Source organism: Chiloscyllium punctatum, chromosome 40 (genome assembly GCF_047496795.1).
Source record: "Chiloscyllium punctatum isolate Juve2018m chromosome 40, sChiPun1.3, whole genome shotgun sequence".
Classification (NCBI taxonomy): domain Eukaryota; kingdom Metazoa; phylum Chordata; class Chondrichthyes; order Orectolobiformes; family Hemiscylliidae; genus Chiloscyllium; species Chiloscyllium punctatum.
The window spans coordinates 17,896,308-17,922,443 of record NC_092778.1 but is presented as its reverse complement, the minus strand read 5'-3'; the positions used below and the strand labels follow the sequence as shown (position 1 = coordinate 17,922,443).

The window sequence follows — 26,136 nt, the reverse complement described above, 5'->3', positions numbered from 1 at the left end:
ATCTATACCTCTCGTTATTTTATAAACTTCTATAAGGTAGCCTCTCAATCTCCTATGCTCCAATGAAAAAAAATCCCAGCTTATCAAGCCTTTCTTTATGACTCAAAACTTCCATACCCAGCAACATCATGGTAAATCTCTTTTGAGCCCTCTCCAACTTAATAATATCCTGAGCCTGTCATTACTCAGGTTGGTTCTGTCTTTTTTTGTATAGCATGAACCTGTCTTCAGTTTTCCTGTGCACAAGCACCAACTGTAGAACATTGAAATATATTTCCGAGACTTACCCTGCCCCAACCTCCTATTTCTCTCAGCCTCCTCAATTTCTGGTAATCAAACATAGAATGGGTGTCATTAACAGCAGAGGCAGAAGAGATCTACCAGAAAGGTACCTCGGAGGAGGGACTAAAATTAGTAAAACTGTAATAGTTGACTTGAGAACAGAGACGTTTAAGGTCCATAGAGGTGTTCAAAACCATAAAGGATTTTGGCCAAGTATATTAAAATAAACTACTGCCACTCACCAAGGGATCAAATAACATGAGGTGAGGGATAAAAGAGCCAGAGGTGAGGTGAAAATTTATTTTAAGCAGAGAGTTATTATAATCTATGATGTACCACCTGAAAGGGAAGTAGATTCACTGATAACTTACCCATGATAGTAGAATAAATACCTTGAAGGGAACAAAATTGCAGGATTATAAGGATACAACAGGAAGAAGAACTCTTTCAAAGAGCCTGTGGAGCAACGATGGGCAATTATATAATATCTCATTTTATAGGCAATAGAGACAGCTTTTCTCCAGCATTGTTCCAGTATTGACAAATAAGAAGAAAGTAATTAGGTATTGCTGCTAATTTCCATTCATCATCAATTGATTCACTACGTTCTTGGATCCCACTTCCCATTTGAGAATCCACTCTTTGTTAATATATTTGAAAAGTACTTTATTGTTATTTTTAAATTCTCTTGATATCCTTCATTGTTTTCCTATGCTTTTCTTAATCTTCAGTCATTTTCTTTCTTTTCAATGTTAACAGATCTATAAGCCTGATGACCTTTTCTCCTCTCCTAGTTTGTTTTAACCTCTTTTTGTGGAAGCATTATTCCTAAGCGATACTTTTAATAGTGTATATTTAGAGTCATAGAGATGTACAGCATGGATACAGGCCCTTCGGTCCAACTCAGCCACGCCGGCTAAATTAATCTAGTCCCATTTGCTAGCACTTGGTCCACAACCCTTCCTATTCACATACACATCCAGATGCCTTTTAAATGTTGTAATTGTACCAGCCTCCACCACTTCCTGTGGCAGCACGTCCCATACACACCCCACCCTTTGCGTGAAAAAGCTGCCCTTTAGATCCCTTTTAAATTTTTCCCCTCTCGCCTTACACCGTCTAGTTCTGGACTCTCCCACCCCAAGGAAAAGACCTTATCTATTTACCCTAAACATGTCCCTCATGATTTTATAAACCTCTGTAAACTCTAGGGACAACAGCCTCAGCCTATTCAGCCTCTCCCTATAGCTCAAACCTTCCAACCCTGGCAACATCCTTGTAAATGTTTTCTGAACCTTTTCAATTTCACAACATCCTTCCGATAGGAGGGAGACCAGAATTGCACACAATATTTTAAAAGTGGCCTAACCAATGTCCTCTACAGCCACAACATGACCTCCCAACTCCAATACTCAATGCTTTGACCAGTAAAGGAAAGCATACTAACTGCCTCTTCACTATCCTATCTACCTGCGAGTCCACTTTCAAGGAACTATGAACCTACACTCCAAGGTTTCTTTGTTCAGTAACACTCCCCAGGACCTTACCATTAGATATATAAGTCCTGCCCTGATTTGCCTTTGTAAAATGCAGCACCTCACATTTATCTAAATTAAACTGTAACTGCCACTCCTTGGCCCATTGGCCCATCTGATCAAGATCCAGTTGTACTCTGAGGTAACCTTCTTCATTGTCTACTACAGCTCCAATATTGTTACTAACCATATTTCCCATATTCACGTCAAAGTTATTTCTATGAATGACTAAAAGCAATGGACCCAGCACCGATCCTTGTGGCACACCATTGGTCACAGGCCTCCAGTCTGAAAAGCAACCCTCCTCCACCACCCCCTGTCTCCAATCTATGAGCCAGTTCTGTACCTAAATGGCTAGTTCTCCCTGAATTTCATGTGATCTAACCTTGCTAACCGGTCTAACATGAGAAATCTTGTCAAATGCCTTACTGAAGTCCATTTAGATCACATCCACCACTCTGCCCCCATCAATCCTCTTCATTGCTTCCTCAAAACACTCAATCAAATTATTGAGACATGATTTCCCATCCACAGAGCCATGCTGACTATTCCTAATCAGTCCTTGCCTTTCCAAATACGTGTAAATCCTCTCCCTCCAACAACTTGCCCTCCACTGATGTCGGGGTCACTGATCTATAGTTCCCTGGCTTTTCCTACCATTTTTCTTAAATACTGGCGCCACGTTAGCCAATCTCCAGTCTTCGGCACCTCATCTGTGAATATCTTAGCAAGGGGCCCAACAATTGCTTCACATGGAGTTCTAGGGTACACCTGATCAGATCCTGGGCATAATGGGTTTTAAGACATCCAGCACCACCTCCTGTGTAATATGGACATTTTTTCAAGATGTCACCATCTATTTCCCTACATTCTATATCTTCCATGTCCTTCTCCACACTTGTTTAGTACCTCCCCCATTCCTGTGGTTCCACACCTAGGTGGCCTTGCTGATCTTTGAGAGGCCCTATTCTCTCCCTAGTTATCCTTTTGCCCTTAATGTATTTATAAAATCCCTTTGGATTCTCCTTTACCCTATTTGTCAAAGCTATCTCATGTCTGTCTTTTGCCCTCCTAATTTCCCTGTTAAATATACTCTTACTGCTTTTATATTCTTCTATGGATTCAGTCGATCTTTACTATCAATACCTGACATATGTTTCCTTTTTCTTGACTAAAATCTCAATTTCTCTAGTCATCCGGCATTCCCTACACCTACCAGCCTTGCCTTTCACCCCAACAGGAACACACTGTCTCTGGACTTCCATTATCCCATTTTGAAGGCTTCCCATTTTCCAGCCGTCCCGTTAATTCCGAACATCCACCCTCTATCAACTTGTGAAAGTACTTGCTTAATACCGTCAAAATTGGCCTTCCTCCAATTTAGAACTTTTAGATCCGTCTGTTCTTTCCATCACTATTTTAAAACTAATAGAATTATGTTCACGTGCCCCAAAGAGGTCCCCCACCTCAGTCACTTGCCTTGCCTTATTTCCCAAGAGTAATCTTTGCACCTTCTTTAGTAGGTACATCCACATATTGAATCAGAAAATTTTCTTGTATGCACTTAACAAATTCCTCTCCATCTAACACTGTTTATTCTGCAACTTTGCAATTTCCTTTTTAAAAGTGTATGGTTGTCAATGTACAATTCTGAGCATCATTATTTCCTTCTACCTCTCCTGACTCATTTCCGGTTCAAACTTTTTAAAAATTAATTTGTTTTCCTTTTCTATTGACTATGGGCTGTCCTTGACAGAGAAATTAAATAAGAGGAGGTTTAATCCAAGCAAATAGATTATGATGGGAAGAGAACATATGTTCCCCATGATCTTATGGAACAAGGTCTATGGGATAAGAGTTTAGGAAAGAGATATGTAGGGAGTCTTTTTGCACTGTGAATGATAATGGTCTAGAACCCATTACCTACAAAGATGGTGGGAGCAGAGATGATGTATGATCTTGGAATAAAATTGGACTGCACATAAATGGCATTAAATTTAAAAGATAGAGCAAGGGAATGGGACTGATTGGATTGCTCTACGGAGAGTCAACATGGACTTCATGGGCTAAATGACCTCCTTTTGTACCATGATGACTCTATGACCTGCACATCTTTCCATCAATTATCTGAACAAAAATGGCAATTTTAAAGGCCCTGTGTACTAACAACCATATGATGATGCTAGGCAAGTGAATGCATCAAAATGCTCATGTATATGTGACCCATTACAACTTTATTCATTTTAATACCGTTCCAATGCTAGTAACTCATAGAGTAGATTCTACAACCATATTATTTATATGCTTTATTAGAAAAAGTCCATTAGGTATTATAGCAAAAGGGAAAATTGGAACTAAAGCTGTGAAAAAGATTGCTTAAGAAGATAAAATTGTTGTAGTACATTGTTCCAAAACAGAAAATATAAATGTTGCTTTAAATAATGTAAAAATAATTTTTGTAAAATATCATTTCTAGTTGTTCCATTTTAAGGGCGATTGTTCTTAAAATATTGCATCTATATTTCATCAGGATTTGTACTTGAACATGGCAAAATTGCAGGTAATTTAGCGTCCATTCTAATCAGAATTTTTTCGAACTGTGCCAAAATTAAAATGTTATTAAGTGACACTAGGCAGATGATAGATGTAATTCTGTGAGTTACCATTAACACTAATAAATAAAGAGGATAATGTATCAATTGCTGCTTAATTTATGCAAGCATTTGAACCTCTACCTGTGTTTACTACATTTAGGAAAATATAACATCACTTCTCACCTCTGTCAGCTGTAGTTGGGCTAGCCTGACATGAGTTTTCCCCACCTTTCACTGCCATTGGGCCAATATTAGATAATGTTTCCCTTGTTTATCCATATTTGGGCCAGGGTATCATGTAAAGATGTTCCTGCTGAAGAAGACTCAGTAAAAACAAAATCTGACAGTAGATGTTTTTTAACTGTTGAGCTGATTTAACAGAGCAGTATCTAAATGTGAGAAGTGTTGTTTAGTATTATGGTCATACGCTTTCATTGTAATGTAACAGTAAACCTTGCAAGATCTTATCTCAAGGTTATGTCAAGACATCTGTATTGAATCGCCATATCAAATCAATTCTAATTGTAAAGTGAGTTACTACATTTCTCCAAAATTATATAATTTCAAGGAATTGTTTTAAAGCTGGCATGGAGATCTATTTTTAGTGTCTGCTAGGGACCAATAATAATGAAAATTAATTCTGGAAATGATGAATTAGATGAGCTAATTAAAGAAAGTATCTTGAAAACTGATTTTGTAGTAAGTGGTAGTACCACTTGTGTTGCACAGGTGAACTTTTTTTTGACTTTAAATTGCTGATTTTACTTTAAATTTTGCCAAGTTTCAGAATGAGGTGACTGATTTGGTTGGTTTAGCTCAGTTGGTTGGATGGCAGGTTTATGATGCAGAATGATGTCAATAGTGGGGGTTCAGTTTCCGCACCAACTGAGGTTACCGTGAAGGGTTCTCTTTTGCAACCTCTCCCTTTGCCTGTGGCATGGTTACCCTCCGGTTAAACTACCACCAGTCATCTTTATGTAATGAAAGAGCAGCACTATGGTCTGGTAAGACAATACTGACACTGGTTCCATGACCTTAGTGCAAAGTTCAGGTGCAAACAAGCAGCTCCTGAAGAAAGCCTTTAAACTTGGTATCCTGATGGCAGAATAGGAGGCAAGCCATTTATGCCCTCTGACGTTTTGCTGGTTCTCACTTAATCCCAATGAAAGAGCCAGTGTCATGCAGTGGAGATGCTTGCCATCACATAATGGGAGGCATTTTTCAGTGGTGAAACCCACTGTTAGCTGATGATATGGTGATATAAGACCCTTCTGCCCAAGATGGGAGGTTCCCCATCACAGCCATAGCCTTCCTATCCAACTCCAACTTGCTATGAACATAAGATTTATTGAGAACACAAAGGTGGCACTTGTACTTTTCAAGTGAAAATTTCATTTGTAAATATCCTTGGCTACATTTTATTCATCTGTATGATTGTCACTTGTTGAGACTAGCTTAGGGTGAAATGTAGTGACGCGACACATGGTTTGCACACATGGATGGTTATGAGGGCTAGGGATAGTTCTTTATTGTGTTTTTTGCGTTCAGTTCTTTATTGAATGTTCTGTGGGACAAGGGTGAGCTTGCAAGTTCAGCAGGCCTTTTCAAAGCATTGTAAAGAAATTTTTCTGTGGGGTAAATCAAAAGCCCTTTAAAGACTCTGCTTGTCAATACTCTTGCAACAAATCCACCTGTAGGCAATTCTGACACTATCCTTTGTCCTTCGAGGTGGTAGACATCACAGGTTTGGAAGGTAGTGTCGAAAGAGCCTTTGTGTTTTAACTACTAGTATAACTACCAGTTTACTGTCGTGAATTGAATAGTTTCTTGTGTAGTTCTTAAGGAACTGTATGTCCTTCATACAGCATAGTGGAAGTTACTGTCAACAGTTGTAAGGCATTGAATGTTTTTTTTAATTCATCCCAATTCAGCTGCAGGAGTAAATGTTTCACTGTGATTTTTTAGTTGGAATTCACTTACCTGTTCTACATATCTGTACTCTTTCAATTTTTTTTCTTAAAAATGGAATCCAAAAATTAACTGGTTATTGGAACTGAAATTTGTTATTTTTGTTTGATTAGACTGTTCTTAATATTCTATTCACTAGTTCCAAATAGAAAAATACTCAAAGAGGTCACTTAACACATTGGCATTACACCATGACTAACTCCAAAATGGGAGCTATCTAAATCTAATCCCACTTTCTTGCCTTTCCTTTAACACCTTTTTGGATTCATTTCAAATACCCTGTTAAAACTATAACTTTTGCTTCAACAGTCATTCATTTAAAGAAGTGCAAATTTCAGTTTTAAAGTACAGAAGATTGGCAAACTATGTTGAAACATAATTTATAGATTATAAAATAGCTAGTGTCTGCGATAATTTCAATACTATTGTGTTGGAACAACTGGAATCTAGCACACATGCAGGCTATTTGGCTCAACTGATCTGTGCTAGTATTTATGCTGTACATTTAGCTTTCCCCTGATTCATCTCAACTTCTCCATGTGCCTCCAAATTCCACAGTCTTCCTTTTAAAGGTGTTTCATCTAAATTGCCGATTCTATGTAATGGTGAATATTTTAGCTTTCTGACCTTGATTTTGGTCTCCCCAATGGAAAACATTTCTCCATGGCTAGCAAACCTCTTCATAATTTTCAAGTTATCTCTTTGGCCTCCACTCCACTTTCTCATTTCTAGAAAAAATAGACTACACCTGTTTAATCTTCTATCCTTTCACTTCTAGTATCATCAGTCTAAACCTTTTCTTGGTCTTTGAACAATGGTGCAATAGTGTTTACGCTGTAATATTGAGCCCAAAACTGCATTGTATTCCAAATGTGGCCTGAGCACATTTTGGGTTTAACCCAACTTCTGTGCATTTCAATTTTATGGCTTTAGAAATCAAACAATGTATTTTTGAGGTATTATCAAGCTCTGTCACTAATTTTAGCGATGTGCTCATTGTACCCCAAGATCTCTTTGTTTCCTTACTGTATCTGCACTCCTTTAAAGCCGTTTGCCTCCTTATTCTTCTTATCCAAATGTTATAGCTTGTACTTATACTGAACTTCATTTTCCAATTACATGCATATTCTGCAAGTTTGTGAATGGCAATGCAGTTCACTGAAAATATTCCTGATGGAACCTACTTATAATGTGTGTTTGCACCACAATAATTCAACATCAGCATTTTACATGTTGATTTTACCAGGTGAATTAAAAATGACAATGCTAGTCCCATATTGTCACACTGTTCACCCCTCATATTTGCCATTTTTCAATCCTGATATATTGAAAAACTAATCCCAGACTTCCTTGAGTTCTGCCCCTTCCTCATTTAACTGAATGAGAGGGAAACTTGACAAAGGGTCTGAAGTTGAAGTTGAAGCCACAATCTTATTGAATAGATGACTTGTATTCCATATGTTCTTGTATTTAATGTTGCATATCTCAACGATGTTGTTTTCTGAAGTTACTTAGTTCAGGCAATTAACCTCTAAACATCTTTAAGGAGAACAGGAAATAGGAGCTTGTGTGATTTTTAACTTTATCCACCTCTGTCCAACACTGGCACCCCCTTCTTGAATATCTGTAACAGCTAGACCTCCACAGCCCTGTGTGGAGAGAGTTCCAACAGCTCACCCTGAGTGAAGGAAGTCCTCTTCATCTCAGTCCAAGTGTGCAACCTCTGTGGTTCTATTCCCACGTCCAGACGCCTCCCGCCAACCCCCCTTCCCGGCCAGAGGAGATTGCCTCCCATTTTCTACACTCTAGTGTAGGCCCATTCTCATCAATCCCTTCAAGGGATAGGACAAGTCAGCCATCCGAGGAATCACTCTGATGAACCTTCATTCCATTCCTTCTGTGGCAAGTATAGCATTCCTAAGATAAGGAGGCCAAAATGTACTCAGCCTTTATACAGTTGCAGGAAGTATTGTTTATTCTTGCACTGACACTCTCTTGAAATAAAGGCCAAGCACTATTCGCTTTCCAAGTTGCTTGCTAACTTCCATGGGGCTTTCAGTGACTATGGACTCAAATACCAAGGTCCCTTTGAACATGAACAGTTACTAATCCTTCCCTGTTTAAGAAATTTTCTAAAATGTCTGTCTTTGTTACCAAAGTGGATACCTTCCCATTTTTTTTTCTTTTTCCACTTTCATGCTCACTTACTTAGCCTGTCTAAATTCCCTTGAAGCCCCCTCACCATATCCTCGCAAGCACCATTCCCATTGGAGACATTACATTTGGTCCCCGATTCTTAGGACTGTTTAATTCACTCAGGATGGAATTTTCCCACCTTCAGACTAAATCTGAAAGAAGGGATTTTGTGGAGAAAAGCCCATAGCCTACTTATTCGGTGAGTCTAGTAGAACCAATGTTAGTCAGGATTCTTTTGGTCTTTGGTGGGATTTCTAATGAAGTAGATTAGGTTAGATTCCTGACAGTGTGGGAATAGGCCATTTGACCCAACAAGTCCACACTGATCCTCTGAAGAGTAACCCATCCAGACCCATTTCCTTCTGATGAATGCACCTAACACTATGGGTAATTTAGACTGGCCAATTCACCTAACGTGCACATCTTTGGACTGTGGGAGGAAACCGGAGCACCCAGAGGAAACCCACACAGACACCTGGAGAATGTGCAAACTCCACACAGACAGTCACCTGAGGCTGGAATCAAATCCGGATCCCTGGCGCTGCGAGGTAGCAGTGCTAACCACTGAGCCACCGTGCCGCCCCCATTATGAAGCTGGAGCAGCATATCCGGCTCAGTAATGCTGGCCAACAACAGGCTGTCATCACCAAGAACTCACCAGATTATGCAAGTGAACATAGCTGCTGGCAGAGCGCCACCCTCTGGAGTCCTAGCTGGAAGATTAAAGGAAAAAAATAGCAGGAGTTGTTTGGTCAGTTGAATGTTCTTGACATTGGGGGTTGCAGGAAGTGGGGGGAAGGGGTGATTCTTAGGCTACACCCTGCCCTAGGTCAAGTTCTTCGGTGTTGCACAACATAATGTAGATCAAGGGGACCTCCTTGACCAAACTGACGGTCAGCCCAGATTGCTAATTAGGAAAGCGAGCTCCTTCTCTCCCTGCGTGGAGCTGAACTATCTGCAACCTGGCAGAAAGAGACCTTTGTTAATTACTCACTTAACATCGCTATTTGGCAGTGGGATGGGCAGGTTGACCATCAGCTTTATCAAACAGAATTTTATTTCTGAGCAGGCAATAGAGAAATGGGATTTCTCCCCATCCCACCGATTATTTAGCCTGTCCCTGCTACCTTCATTGCCACTTTCAGGGAAAATCCATTTTTTTTTATGAAATACAAATTAGAAATTTTGTGCACAAATTCAACAATAATACTCCATGTTGTGCCATTTTTTCAACGAAGAAAAGATACTTTTCCTCTTTCGTCAAGTTAGGTTTTGGTAGATTTTAAAGTTGCTGTCAAAAGTTTACACTTTCTCTTACGTGGGTAGATTGATTGGTCAATGAAATAGAATATGCTGTCTTCAAATAGACTAATGCTACTATAAGTCACTTTGTTGACCTTGCTTATACATAACAGACTGTACTATAACAACCGTTTTGAACTTGTGGAATAAATAAATTGTAACATTATAACAATTTGTATGTATTCCAATTATGTTTGTCATACTGTGCAATGCTTAAACATGCAACAGTTAATTGTATTGCTTAAAGTGCTTTAACTGCTCATACCTTTAAATGTCTGATTTAATATTATGTACATTATAGTTGTCACTTTGCTTGCATTGATTTTGAGATCTGCTTAGGTGTAATTTATCCCCTTCACAGTTATAATGCACTATTACTTTTCAGTTGACAAATACTGAAACTTATTCTATTTTGTTTCCAGATCTTGAATGTGAGTGCCATTGTCCTTGCTAATCTCTGTGTTTCCTATATTATGACCAGTCAAAATGAAGAGGTGAGTGAAAGACCCCCATTTACTGACGACCTATGGAAAAACAATCTTTTTTTAATTTTTACATTAACTACATTTGTTTCAATGTATGTGTCTTAGCTTCAGTCATTAAATTTGACATCTGATCACCACCTCATCTTATGCCCTGGGACAGCACACCAGTACTCAATGGAGTTTCAAAGGATAGGGGGAATGCACTCTGATTGAAACTTACAGCATCCTAAGAAGTCTAGATAGAGTGGATTTGGAAAAGTCGTTTCTAATGGTAGGAGAGGCTAGGACTCAAGGGTATAGCTTCAGAGTGAAGGGATGATCCTTTAAAACTGAGATGAGGAGGAATTTCTTCAGCCAGAGGGTTGAATCTGTGGAACGTATTGCCATAGAAGGCTGCGGAGGCAAAGTCATTGAGTTTATTTGCTCATTGAGGGTAGGTTGGTAATTGATAGGTACGAGGACCGATGGTTACAGGCTGAAGGGAGGAGAATGGGATTGAGAAGTATATCAGCCATGATCAAATGGCAGAGTAGATTTGATGGGCCGAATGACCTAATTCTGCTCCTATATCTTATAGTCTTATGGTCTTATGACCTGCTTACTGACAGTCAGTTTTGATTCCACAAGAGCCACTGGTCTAAACATGGACAAAAGAGCTGAACTCCAGAGATGAAGAGGAAGTGTCAGTATTTAGTGAGATTGCTTTGTGTAACCTTGAGGCTATAAATATTTAAAATGTTGTCCTGTGTTTTGTCTTAAGCACAATCATGTGTAGAAAAAGAAACGCCTAATAGTAAACTATAAAGTAGATATTGTCAGTAATCCAGATTAATATGGTCAAGCAGCTTGTGTGTCTAGACTGCAGTATGTGGGAGTTGTGAGCTTTCCTGAGTGGGCCTGTTTCCATAGATTCTCCAACTTGAGACTCGTTGGCTTAATGCATTGAGCTAACATGCAAGTTGGGGAAACTCCAACACAAATGAAGGAGGGAGCAGTCTCAGCACATTTTTCTCAAGACAGCAGGCGTACTTAAGAGAGAGGCACAAATTCAGATCAGGATTGGTGTGACTGATAATGTGCTGAGTGAGGAGTACCCAGGTGAGAGAGAGAATGAAAATCTACAGAGCCTGATCTTATTCCTGAGATACTTGCAAATTAGTGCAGATTCGGAAAGAGAACAGAAAATGCTGGAGAAACCGAGCAGGTCTGACAGCATTTGTGGAGAGAGAAACAAAGTTAGCGGTTCAAGTTCAGTCACCCTGACTTTCAGTGACTTTGGAACCTGGATTGAAATGCTAATTCAGCTCCTCTCCTCACAAATGCTGCCAGATTCATTATTTCTGCAGTGGTTTCTAATTTTCATTTCCTGCATCTGCAGTATTTTGCTTTTATTGGACTGAGAGCCTGTGATGGAAGGTGTGATGGGAGAAAGAGGGTTTTCATTTCATGGGAGACTGACACCAGTGTAGCAAGAAGTTGTACCATTTGGATGGGCTTCACTTGAACTAACCTGAGGGCAGAATCCGAGCAGGAAGGATCTACATGAACCCATTGAATGGCAGAGCAGTTTCGAGGGGCCGAATTGCCTACTCCTGTTCCTATTTCTTATGGTCATATACATGGTCTTTAAATGGTAAATGAGGAGTGAGGGAAAAATTTCAGGTGGTAAAGGTAATATGACTAATAGCTCAGAACAAAAAAATAAAGCAACGAGTTAAGTAACAGTCAGACATTTTGCTTTAGGCATTACAGGTATAGAGTAAACTCAATGATGTAATTAAAACTGGGGAGAGAACTAAGAAATTTGAGAATATAACCAAGAAAAACAACAAGTTGTGGTCTAAGTAAGAGTTTCTTTACCTGTGAAAAGCATAGTAACATTAAATAAATTGCAGGCATAAATTCAGCCTGAAGGGCATAATATTGTCACCATTACACAGAGATGACTGAATTCAGGTCAGAGCTAGAAACAAATTATACCAGATTGAAGGTGTACAAAGTCAGAAGTCACACACAACAATAGGTTATAATCCAACAGGTTTATTTAAAATCACAAGCTTTCAGAGCACTGCTCTTTCAACAAGTAAAGGAGATGGGCTCGGAAAGCTGGTGATTTTAAATAAACCTGTTGGACCATAACCTAATGTCATGTGACTTCTGACTTTGCCCATCCCAGTCCCCCACTGACATCTCCACATCACAGGTGCACAAAACAGTTAGAGAATGTGGTAGAGGATGAGAAGTAGCTATAGTGTTTACAGTAAATATGTTCACATGTAGGCTACCGTTAATGATGGCCACCAGGAGCCATCTGTGCATACACTGCTCCTGTAACAACGGTCAACTGTGACAGGAACACCTTTTGACATTATATCTCTGCGTGGGTCACATCACTAAAGTTGTGCATGTTGATGTTAGTATACATAGCAGTTCCACATCATCTAAGTTTCTCTGAAGTGTTTGTTCATAACAATGACTTTGGAAATTAACCAGAACAGTTCATCATTCTGAGGAATTGCTGACTATTCAGAGCAGCGAACTTCCTTTTTATTTAATTGATCACTACACTCAATGTTAAATCACATGTCGCTATTCTCATCAAAGTCCATGGTAATAGCAAATAATTATTCACTATATTGATCATGAATATCTTTCACGTTCCTCATTATACAATTGGCAACTCAACATTGTAATCAGGATCAGTTGATGCAATTCTCAGCTTTATTTTTAATGCAATATTTAGATTTCTGACGCTCAGGAGTTTGATTCCATCCAATGAATATATGGATAGCACTGTCTTTTTGATAGGTTTTAGCCGCTCTGTCCCTTAGCAGTGACTTAGCACTGGAATGCTCTGTTTGTGCACATGCATGCTCATTGTTCCATCTAACAGTAAAATTGTTGATAAATTAAGAATTTTACAGATAGAATTAAGAAATATAAACAAACTTAGAACTATGGGACAGTTTCCATAGGTTGCAGCTGTGAAATGATATATTGTGTAAACGCAGCAAGTTTACATTTATAGAGCAGTGGTGGTTTAATCAGGATATTTAACTTTAATATCAATTGAGGCTATCTGACATGTAAAAGTTAGTGGAATTCTTGACTGATGCATCAAATTGTTTTAAGTTGTTCACAAGATGTGGACATCACTGGCTAGCCCAGAATTATTTGCTAGTTGCCCATGGATAGGCGGTGGTAAGCTGTCTTAGAGCTATAGAGTCATACAGCACGGAAAGAGACCCGTCGGTCCAATCAGTCCATATCATGCCGAACATAATCTCAAACTAAACTAGTCCCACCTACCTGATCTTGGCCTAGATCCCTCCAAACCTTTCCTATTCATATATCCGTCCAAATGACTTTAAAATGTTGTAATTGTACCTACATCCTCACTTCCTCAGGCAGTTCATTCCACACGTGAACCATCCTCTGTATAAAAAAAATTACCTCATATGTCTTTTTTAAACCTCTCTCCTCACCTTGAAAATATGCCTCCAGTCTTGAACTCTCCTATCTTGGGGAAAAGGTAACTATCATCAACTCTATCTATACCTTTCATCATTTATAAACTTCTATCAGGTCACCTCTCAACCTCCTACACACCAGTGAAAAAAGTTCCAGCCTGTCCAGCCTTTCTTTACAAGTCAAACCTTCCATACCAGGCAATATCCTGGTAAATCTCTTTGGAACTCTCTCCAGCTTGATAATATCCTTCCTATAACTGGCAACCAGAAACGGACACTATTCCTGATGTCCTACACATCCTCAACATAACATCCCAACTCCTATATTCAAAGGACTGAGCAATGAAGGCAAGCATACCAAATATCTTTTTAACCATCCTGTCTACATGTGACATAAACTTTAAAGAATTATGTACCTGCCCCCATAGGTCCCCCCGTTCTACAATACTACCCATTAATTGTATGTTTGTGGTACCAAAATGCAATACATCTCATTTTAATTGAACTCCATCTTCCATTTTTTCAGCCCATTGACCCATTTCATCGAGATCCTTTTGAAAACTTAGAAAATCTTCACTGTCTACTGTGCCACCAATTTTGTTGTCATCTGCTGTTCTTGAACTGTTGCAGGTCATGAAGTATGGGTACATCCACAGTGCTCTTAGGGAGGGAGGTCCAGGATTTTGACATAGCAACACTGAAGGAATGTCAATATAACTCCAATGTTAAAAATCACACAACACCAGGTTATAATCCAACAGCTAACTGATGAAGGAGCAACACTCCGAAAGCTAGTGCTTCCAAATAAACCTCTTAGACTATAACCTGGTATTGTGTGATTTTTAACTTTGTCCATCCCAGTCCAACACCGGCCCCTCCAGTTGGGTGGTGGTGGGGGTAATGCATGAATTGGTCAATGTCAGCACTGGGGCTGTAAGGAGCCTTGGGAAAGAGGAGAAGGTTATGAGTTGGCAGAATGGATATGAGGGGTCATTAGGTTGGAGCATGATTTGCACAAATGGCTATGAAGGGAGCACAGAGATGATCAAATATCAGGGATGAGGGCTAGAGGACCTAATATCTTACAACACAACTCAAACAAAGCCTCAGCAAATTGAGGTGGACCTTTTTACCACCTCATCATAGCACTTGACAGGCCCTGTGTCCATTGTAGTAGGCCTAAGTCTATCCCTCATCCACACCCCAGTATGAAAGTCGTGCTGTCACCCAAGGCCAGTGTGCCAAATTTGGAAATTTCCTGACTCCTGCTACTCTCCACTTCAGGCTAATCTATGCCACTGAAAGCCAAATCTAAAAGGTAGGTGCATTGTGACTGGATCAGGTGCTGGAAGCTGTTGCGCAACTCATTCTGTGGTAGAAAGTGGTTGAATAATGAGATAACAAAGTAGAAAGTGGGTTTCAAGATTTTGTGATGCTTCATAAGAAGCATTTCTTAAAGTGCAGAGGTTTAGAAATGCATTCTATTCACTGCAATCCAGCATTCCGTCCTTTCAAATTCTCAGGAGGCAGTGGAACCAGACAGCTGTGGGAGTCAGTGCTAGGATATGAATGCAATGCTGTGAAAAGATTAATTATCTCCCATAAGTGGTCAAGACCAGCAAATCCATCTTCAAATGCCATAACCTACTAACAACCTTATTTGCTGTTCAATGGAACATATTCTCATCATTCACTCAATCTCCATCAAGCAGAATTCATACCTAACATACCTTACCCACCTTCCACCAACATTTATGTCTGTACCATGAAGTCAGAAGTCACTTCCTAAAGTGAAAATCGAATCTGCTTGTTCAGTGTAGAGTTTAATTAAGCCACCAATTTGTAATGCAAACCTGTATGTCCTATATACCCTGCCCCTTTCCTCTACCGGTGAGAATGGAATCTGTTGCAAATGGGAGCAGGCCTTACAGATGAAATTTAATGTCATTCATTCTAGCTCTGAAAAAATCTATTAGCTAGCCAATTATCTTAATGAAGTTTGTTGGATTTTTCTGTACTTCTATTTTGTATTTTCTTATATTGCAACTGTCACTGTACCTCAAAAATATTGCTTTGAAATATTGCGTTGGTATAAGGGATATTATAAGGTTTAAAAAAATGCTGTATGAATTGCATGTCTGTCTTTTCTTTCTGCAGTTTTTCACATTATCCTTAGAGATGGGAAATGTACTGTGGTTTTTGATTAGGCGAGGAGTCTGCAGTTTCTCTCCTCTTCACTAGATTCCTCATACTCTGTTGTCAGTTGCACATTCCTCAATGTGTATCCATACCCTTGGACTTGTTAATATAGTATCAGCCAAAGAATCGGATATAATGGTTTCTACTCCAGCTCCCTGTGAAATAATCACTGAAGGATTATTTCTTAATCCTCTCCTATTCCTCATAGACTGATAGAATAGGCATTTATGTATCGTACAAAGAAAAGTGAAATGTTTGGATTCCAAACTCTGTTTAAATTAATTCCAGGTTTCTTCCTTGATGATCTTTACCCCACTCAAAATCTCTTCTTTTACAATTAGGTCATTCTGCTATAACGTGCATTTTGTTAATGCAAATTGGCTATCGAGCGATTGGCAAATATGGGATGCTGTTTCTAAAGTGGAAAGTTTTAAAATATGTGTTGGCTATAACGCAATTTCATTGCCACCATTTTAAGTGCTATATTAATTGCATGAATTTTATATACCACGGGGTCACACAAGAACGCAATCGCCCTATAGGAGAAGAATCTGTATTAAGCTTCTACTGAGGAACTCCTTTGCTCTGACTTGTGTTCCCATTGGGGTCTTCCACAATGCCCCGCTGACCCATTCAGGGTCCTGCACTGTTTAAATTCACTTCTTCTTTCTCCAGCAATGCCCCCAGTGTGGTTCCCTGTGTTGTTTAAATTTGCTCCAGACTTTTCTCATGGAGCTGCATGATTTGAATTGAACTCACACTATCATATGTTTAGCATAACAGTGTCTTCACTTCAAGCTGCTGAATTGACAATGATACAACTTTTTATAGCTTTGTTACTAGCTAATGTTGAAAAGTATTACATGTACAATGTACACAACGTGTATAAATGCACAAAAGTTTTCAAATCATTCTGGCTGCTGAGATAATGGTCATGTGAATTAGTAATGTGTAAGGGATGTATTATGGCAAAATATGCTTTAGTGAATTCATTTTAAGTCCTGACTATTGAATGTCTTCCCTCATTGCCTTTATTGCACTTTTACATTTAGCACCACTTACAATACTATTATTCAAATGTACGTTTTGAATTTGGTCAGTCAGTTGGAAATAAATATGTTGGTTTTATGAATTGATTACATTAGGTTCTATATTCATTTAGATTATTTTGTCATAATGTTTGCATTGTCTCCCTTGAAAGGCAGAGGAGCTAATGAGGAAGATTGAAAAAGAAGAGGAACAACTGGCATATGATGACCCTGACAAAAAAATTTATCACCTCTGCATTGTTAATCTTGTAATAGGGTAAGTTGTATGTTATTTGACACTGGCATATTAAGTGCAAGAACTACGCAATCCCATGCAGTATATTAGAGGTTTCATCTCAGAAATCAATGATAGCATGAATGGGGTTGTTGCTGCAAATAATATTCAGGAGGATGGAATAACTTTCCAAAGTAGATGCTGACCCTAAGCAGTGATTAGGAAATGCAGCTTGTGTCGCAGTAGACAGCAGAGCTTAGTTAATACAAGCAGCAGTTGCACTAAGAAAACTATTAATGTTAAACATTTAAACAGCAGTTTTAAAGACATATGAATAATATGCAAAGGAAATGAATTTCAAATATTTGATAATTTAATTGGTAACAATTAAAAGTATGGACTAATAAGTGATTTTAGAATTGTTATAAGGAAGCAGTTAGAAACAGCACATTCTGAAAACTCTTCAGTTCTGTTAACGTCAGGAAAACTGCAACAACCATCAACTGAGTATTGTAGCTTTTGTCGTGTGTTGCCAATACAAGGTGGCCACCAAAGATGGTGACCAGTCACCTTCACATGTGACGGTGGCCGTGATAATGTACAACCATGGCAGAACGTTCTGGCCATTCACCTGATCCTCCCATTGGCTGCCGCTCCCACCCCCTTTGCCCCAACATTTGGATATTATAAAGAAGTTTTATTTGGAAATGGTCCAAATGTAAAGTAGAGAACGCTTGCAATAAAATTCACAGAGATGCAGATTTTAATGTTGTGAAAATGTTTGCTGAGTTCTATCCAAAATCCAGTCACCTCAGGTCACTTCAGAAGATCGATGATACTTCAAATGAATAAGACTGGCACATGTTAGAGAATCTCACTGCCATCTGATTTAACTTGCTTCAAATAATATGGAAGAATCTTTTAACAATTTTGATATGTTAGAATAATTCTCGTGTTTTGGGGCAATCGTGCCAAGATAATGCACAATTTTTTCAACTTTGGAAATCCATCCAATATTGAAATCAGTACCCATTTGTTTTTACCTTCCAATAAACAAGGTGTCCTCTATAATTTGACTTTTTTCTTTAAATCATAAGTAGTTCAAATCGTACACATCCATAAAATAAATATGAACATATGAAGCATAGGACTATGTGGTGCAAAAGCTATATATCAGAGAATCCCTCCAGTGTGGAAGCAGGTCATTCAGCCCATCTCGTCCACATTGACTCTTCCAAAGGATACCCCACCAGACCCACCCCATCCTTGTAATCCCTGAATTTCCCATGGCTAATCCATCTAACCTGCACATTCCTGGACTGTTGGAGGAATCCAGACTACCTGGAGTAAATCCATGCAGACACTGGGAGTATGTGCAAACTCCACACAGTCACCCCAGGGTGGAATTGAACCCGGGTCCCTGGTGCCATGAGGCAGCAGTGCTAGCCACCGTGCCACCCCTATTGCATCTTATTGTGAATCCTTGAGATACATTTTATTTACAGTAGCAGATTTCCTAATGCTTGGATCATTTATTGGTAAAGGTTTGTTTCAAGTTATCTGTCCTTCTAATACATGTAAATGAAGCTAGTTCGCAGTCAGGCCCGGGTTCAATTCCTGCCTCAGGCGACTGACTGTGTGGAGTTTGCACGTTCTCCTCCGGGTGCTCCAGTTTCCTCCCACAGTCCAAAGATGTGCAGGTCAGGTGAATTGGCCATGCTAAATTGCCCGTAGTGTTAGGTATGGGATAAATGTAGGGGTATGGGTGGGTTGTGCTTCGGCAGGGCGGTGTGGACTTGTTGGGCCGAAGGGCCTGTTTTCACACTGTAAGTAATCTAATCTATTGGGCGGCACGATGGCATAGTGGTTAGCATTGCTGCCTCACAGCGCCAGAGACCCGGGTTCAATTCCCACCTGAGGCGACTGACTGTGTGGAGTTTGCACGTTCTCCCCGTGTCTGCGTGGGTTTCCTCCGGGTGCTCCGGTTTCCTCCCACAGTCCAAAGATGTGCAGGCCAGGTGAATTGGCCATGCTAAATTGCCCGTAGTGTTAGGTAAGGGGTAGATGTAGATGTAGGGGTATGGGTGGGTTACGCTTCGGCGGGGCGGTGTGGACTTGTTGGGCCGAAGGGCCTGTTTCCACACTGTAAGTAATCTAATCTAATTGTGGAGCGAGGAGTGTTTGCAGCAGAAGGGCCTTCTAACTATGTAGCTCCAGAGCAAATAAAGATATATTTCTTACCTCTTCAAATCATGTACAGAACTTCCAGCATTCATAAATGGATAATGTTTAATACTTTATGCTATTTGGCAAGCAAGTATTTTGTGATAAAGGAATGAATTGTTTCAATCTAATGGCATTACATTGTCAGAGAAGAGGGAATAGTCTCATGCTAAAGGGTGATGAAGATAGCTGGAAGTGGAGCTCAGTGAGGTTATTTGCTGCTGATTATGGAAATCAAGACAGTGCAGGCTTTGATGGAAAGTTTCAGAATTTGTGTATTTTTAAAATTATTTACATATTAGAATAGATGACAAATACATATTCATGTCAACCCTGCTTGGGTTTTGATCCAGTTGTTAAGTGTCCGGTTACTGTAAGGAAGTTAATGACTTTCTTTAAAACAAGAAATAAGTGACTCTGATACAATTGCTTCATTTATAAATTGACGCTTTTAGTAATGAATTCGCATTGACCTTTACAGATATGGTGCTCTTTATATGTAGTTTTATGTTCTCAATTCTCTCAGGACCTTATACTGCGCTAAAGGAAATTATGAATTTGGCATTTCAAGAGTAATAAAGAGCTTGGAGCCATACAATAAAAAGGTAAGATGAAACAAAAATAGCACGTTACATCAAGTGAAAACTTCTAACCAAGTAGGGCTTCCAAAATATCCATTTGATATTGAGAAAAATCTGGGTAATGTAGTTAGTCTACAAAGTGAATCCCATGAACCTATTTTGTTAATCTAATTCTGGCTTTCAAATTTATCTCTTTACTCGAGACAATGAATAATTTTAATGTAATCATGATTGTTTACTTTTAAAAAATGCAAAAATGCCAAATAAGATCATAAGATGAAGGAACAGAAATAGCCCATTCAGCCCACTGAGTCTACTCGGCCATTGAATGAGATTATGGCTGATCTGACTATCTTGAACTCTACTTTCCTGTCTTGTTCACATTACCCTTGATGTGATTACTTGATTAAAAATCTGTCTATTGCAGTCTTAAATGCACTGAACAAGCCAGCCTCTACCACCCTCTGCAGCAAACTGTTCCACAGAGTCACTATCCCTGAGAGAAGAAATTCCTCCTCCTCTCTGTCTTAAAGGAGTTACCCTCTTACTCTGAGATTATGGCCTCTGACCCTAAACTCTCCAACAAAAGGACACAACCTCTGTACAATCTACTCTGTCAAACCTGCTAAGAATGTTTTATATTTCAGTAAGGTCTTCTCTCAACTCCAATGAGTGCAGGCCCAGCCTACTCAGCCTTCCTTTCTGCATACCTAAGATTAACCATGATCCTTCTCTGGACTATCTCTAATACTAATAAATCTTAGATAAAAGGACCATAACTCTTCACATTAATCTAGATGTGGTCTAACTTGTGTCTTTAGTAATATTAGCAAGACTTTCCTATTTTTATTCTGCATTCCCTGTGAAATATAGGCCAACATTCCACTTGCCTTTCCTATTACCCGCTGAACTTCAATACTAGATTTTTGTGAATCATTTACAAGAACCTCCAAAGCTGTCAGTGCTGAGGCTTTCTGTAGTCTTTCTCCATTTAGCAATATATTAATATTGAGCTCTTCAGATCCACTGCCAAAGTGTATAACCTCACGTTTTTCCACATTATATTGCATCTGCCAACTTGGCAATAGTATGTTGATTTTCTTAAGTGTGGCCCCAGCACCAATCCCAGTGGCATTCCACTAATTACAGGTTGCCATCCTAAAAATGGCCCCCCTTTGTCCCAACTCTGCCTTCTGTCAGTTAGCTAATCATCTATCCATACTAATGTACCATCCTTACACCATACAGTCTTATTTTAGTAAATAGCCTTGTGCGCAGTACCTTTATTGAACACAATTTGGAAGTCCAAATATAGTGCTGTATATACTCATGTAAAAATCAAATGTTGTAGACATTTTTAAGGTTATATTTACAGGGTCGACTATTACCTGGATACTACTTTTGAGAGGCTGAAATTCATGCTACAGTTCAAAATACCAGATCATTAACAGAAGCCCAATTGATCTCTAAATTAATTCTTAAAAACACAGCGAATTATGGCAATTACCTGAAAAAGGTCATTATTACCTGAAAAAGAAATCCGTAGCCTAATGTTAGTGTGAATTGTACACACTAAAGAAAACAAATAAATAAAAAATTCATTTCCTCATCGTAACATTTATGTTCAGGATAATGCCTTGACTCACAAATGGCAATCTATTATCTGTGAAGAACTAAGATTGACTTTTACATGAGATACGTCTGGAAACGTCCAGATTTCTTTGGTCAAAATTAGAGGCTGACTTTTACATGAGATAGACTTTTGCTCCAGTATATACGGTATAGCTATTGGGCCATTCTTTATCTATTCAACTTGTTACCTTCTCAAAGAACTCTACTAAATCTGTCAGGCCTGATTTCTCCTTCATGAAGCTGTGCTGATTCTATTTGATGTGTATTATGTATTTCCAGATGCTGTGCTATTATCTATTTTATAATGGACACAGCAACATTTTCCCCATGACAAATGTTAAGCCCATAGTTATTGTTTTTTTTTTGTTTCCCTTTCTTTTTGAGTGTTACATTGGCAGTATTCCAATCCTCTGGCACTTGCCCAGAATCTAAGGATTCTTGCGGGAATACCATCAATGCATTCATTATCTCAGTAGCTGCAATTTTGAGGAATTCAAAAATACAGTTGTCTTCATGGCACTTGAATAATTCCAGTGGTGTCCCACAGGGCTCACTTTTGGAGTCCTCGCTGTTGTGGTATAGTCATTTAGATTTAAATGTAGAAGGCGTGAAAGGAAAATTTGCAAACAGCACAAAAATTGGCAAGTAGTTAATACTGAAGAGAACGGCTGTCAACTGCATGATATCAGTGGATAAGTGGGCAGAAAAATGTCAAATTAATGTGGTTCTGTTCGCCGAGCTGGGAATTTGTCTTGCAAACGTTTCGTCCCCTGTCTAGGTGACATCCTCAGTGCTTGGGAGCCTCCTGTGAAGCGCCTCTGTGCTGTTTCCTCTGGCATTTATAGTGGCCATGTAACATTTGCAAGACAAATTCCCAGCTCGGCGAACAGAACCACAACAACGAGCACCCGAGCTACAAATCTTCTCCCAAACTTTGAATGTCAAATTAAGTTCAATCTGGAGAAGAGCAATGTTATTTGACAAAGGTTATGAAAGCATGTACAGGTAAATATGCAATCGACGGGAGGGTAGTCAGAGGGTTTCTTATGGTTGTATGGATAGAGGAGGAGAGAGACCTTGGAATCATGTCCACAGGTCTCTGAAGGCAACAGGTAGTTAAGGCAGTAAAGAAGATCTGTGGGATGCCTCCCTTCTTTGGGAGAGGTATTGAATACTAAAGCAACGATGTAATGGTCAAATTTTATGGACACTGGTTGGGCCACAGCTGGAGTTCTGTGTACAGTTCTGGTTGAGGAGGAACGACAAGATGAGAAGCTTTGACACCGTGTGCCTTTTTACAGCCATCCTGAATAATTGCGGAATTACAATTTCAAGGAAATTCGTACAGTCAAGTTCTGTGCTAACAAACTACTAAATGTTTAGGAAGTAGATTATGTAATTTTCTTTTTTTTAAATGTTTTGAATCATTAGATTAGAATTAGCTACAGTGGTGAGGCAGTTAAAACAATTTTAATTTAGGAATGATGCAAAAGAGAACCAAAAGTGATTTTGTTTTTTAATTGGCATACTGTATTCCATTTGACCCAACACATTCTGTGCAATTACTTCAGGGAAGATAAATATTAGGATTTATATAAATGAAACTGATCTGTTTAATTTGAAAATTAATGTTCTATGTTCCTGTATTTCAATATGCATCCTTTGGCATTAAAGCTAAAATATGGTTTCAGTGTAATCCCCAGAATGATTTTTTTCTTCACTTACAAGCTCTGTATCTGGAGTGACTTTTCCTACTTGTTAATGTCTGGACAGGTATATAGAAAACTGTACATACATTTGTGAGTAAACATATGTGTACATGGTTTTGGATTAGTGATGCTGGAAGAGCACAGCAGTTCAGGCAGCATCCAATTTTGCTGCTCCTCGGATGCTCTTCTAGCACCACTAATCCAAAATCTGGTTTCCAGCATCTGCAGTCATTGTTTTTACCATATGTGTACATATAGACAGCAAATATCCCTAATAGCAAACAAAGTCGTTTCTGTCATAAATCAACCTAATATTTTTGAAATTTCTTTTAAGTCAAATTGGCAAAACCTTACTTTGAATATTCAAGTGAGTCGCTCCCCCCAAAATCTTTGTGAATGATTGATTAAATGTTTTGATTCACAAAATAACACATATCTTTTAAAGGCTGCTGTTTCTATGAACAGAATCATAGAAACATGGTGGGCGGCACGGTGGCACAGTGGTTAGCACTGTTGCCTCACAGCGCCTGAGACCCGGGTTCAATTCCCGCCTCAGGTGACTGACTGTGTGGAGTTTGCACGTTCTCCCCGTGTCTGCGTGGGTTTCCTCCGGGTGCTCCGGTTTCCTCCCACAGTCCAAAGATGTGCAGGCCAGGTGAATTGGCCATGCTAAATTGCCCATAATGTTAGGTAAGGGGTAAATGTAGATGTAGGGGTATGGGTGGGTTACGCTTCGGCGGGGCGGTGTGGACTTGTTGGGCCGAAGGGCCTGTTTCCACACTGTAAATAATCTAATCTAATCTAATCTAATCTAACGTGTACTTTAATCTTGATGTTTTAGACAATTGGAATCCCAATACATTATATTTTAGGGAAGATAAATGCAAATCTTTTTAAGAAAAGGTTTTATTACACAACAGCCTTCAACAAAGGTACGCAGCTGATTTAACATAGAACTTTGGCCAAGTTTCATGAATTAACCCTCGCTAGAAAACACTGTTCTATTTGTTTCTTTACAGCTTGGAACAGATACTTGGTATTATGCCAAACGGTGCTTCTTATCTTTACTGGAGAATATGGCAAAACACATGATTATGCTGAGGGACACTGTTATACAAGAATGTATCCAGTTCTTGGAACACTGTGAAAGTGAGTATCCAGTCAATGTCACTCAAGCTATAGAACCCCTATTGAGAAGTGATATTCCAGTGACCAGACACAAGACAAATGTACAATGCAGAAGGTCTTTTTGTTTAGATGTGTTTAAATTGTGAAGGTAACAATTTCAACACCTTTTTTGTGGAGGTGAGTTCCAAACTCCTACTAGCCTTACTTTGTTAAAAATAAATCTTCTCCCAAATTCACCACTGAAGGGTCTTTAATGTTTAAACTGGACCCACTAATCCTAGGCTCCTCACCTCTCAAGAACAGTTTTATTCTATCTACTTGATCTGTTCCCCTTTAAAATCTTGATAAAACTACCATTAAACCTTCTAAATTCCAGGGAATACATCCCCAGTTCCTTTTAATTTCACCTCAGGAATAATTCTGGTAATTTTATACAGCTCTCCTCCAAGGCTGGTATATCTTTTCTGAGGTGTGGTTCCCAAGCCACTCACAGTACTCCAAGTATCTAACCTGGGTCTTGTATAGCAGTTCCACCACTCTTACCTCCCTTATATTTTAATCCTGTAGATGTAAAGGCCAACATTTCAAGCTGCCTTGATTATTTTCTATGCTTCTTCATGCTGTTGTAATTGTCTAAATTGCTGGATTCCAAATCTCTTTGGGCATCCACTATTTCTAATCTTGCACCATTCAGAAATACCCTGTTCTATCTTTTCAGTGCTTCTCCCAATATTATTATTAAAGAATTGTTGCATTTAGACATGGACTGCTTCAGTATCTGATGATTTGCCAAAGCTGGATGGAATATTGGCCTTTATTTTAAGAACTGAAGTATAGAAATACAGAAGTCTTACTGAAACCAGTCAAGGCATTATCTTGAATCATGTGAACAGGTTGGGGCCCTTATCTAAGGAAATAGACAGTGGCAGTGGAGGCAGTGCAGAGAAGGGTTGCTTGGTTGATCCTGGGTCTGGATGAATTTTAGTATGAGGAGAGGTTGAGTAGGATGAAGCTCTAACATTGAGAAGCAGCCTTATTAAAACGTGTAAGGTTCTCAGGTGGCTTGGCAGGCTAGATGATGAGAGGCTGTTTCCCCTTGAGGGAGAATCCAGGACCGGATGACATAATCCTCTGAGTTCCAGGGATTTGTTCTTCACTACCTTTAATTTCCCAATAGTATTTTTTAACAAAACTTTTTTTTACTTTCACACTCATATTGTGAAACCCTTTGATCTTAATTATTTCAAGGTGACTTGTGTTTTCATCTGTGAAGAAAAACACAAAGTATATGCTTTGTTTCTCTGCCATGTCTTTCATTTCTTCTTCTCATGTCTCCTGTCGCTGCCAGCATTTATTGCCCATCCCTAACTGCCCTTGAGAAAGTGATAGTGAACTGCTATCTTGAACCTCAACAATCCTTGAGGTGTAACTACACCTACTGTCCTGTTGGGAAGTGACTTCCTGGAGTTTTACCCAGAAACAGCGAAGGAACAGTGATATATTTACAAGTCAAGATGGTGTACATCTTGGAGGGAAATGTGCCGGTAGTGGTCTTCCCATGTATCTGCT

The 26,136-nt window shown here is 39.2% G+C and overlaps 1 protein-coding gene across 1 annotated transcript in view; it reads left to right on the top strand.

Moving 5' to 3' along the window:
* ift70 (intraflagellar transport 70) overlaps positions 1-26,136 on the top strand; it is a 68,536-nt gene that overhangs the window by 40,947 nt on the left and 1,453 nt on the right. The window contains exons 15-18 of the mRNA XM_072559401.1: positions 10,300-10,371; positions 17,233-17,336; positions 20,044-20,122; positions 24,459-24,588. Coding sequence (XP_072415502.1) covers positions 10,300-10,371; positions 17,233-17,336; positions 20,044-20,122; positions 24,459-24,588 — 385 coding nt within the window. The remainder of the gene's footprint in view (positions 1-10,299; positions 10,372-17,232; positions 17,337-20,043; positions 20,123-24,458; positions 24,589-26,136) is intronic.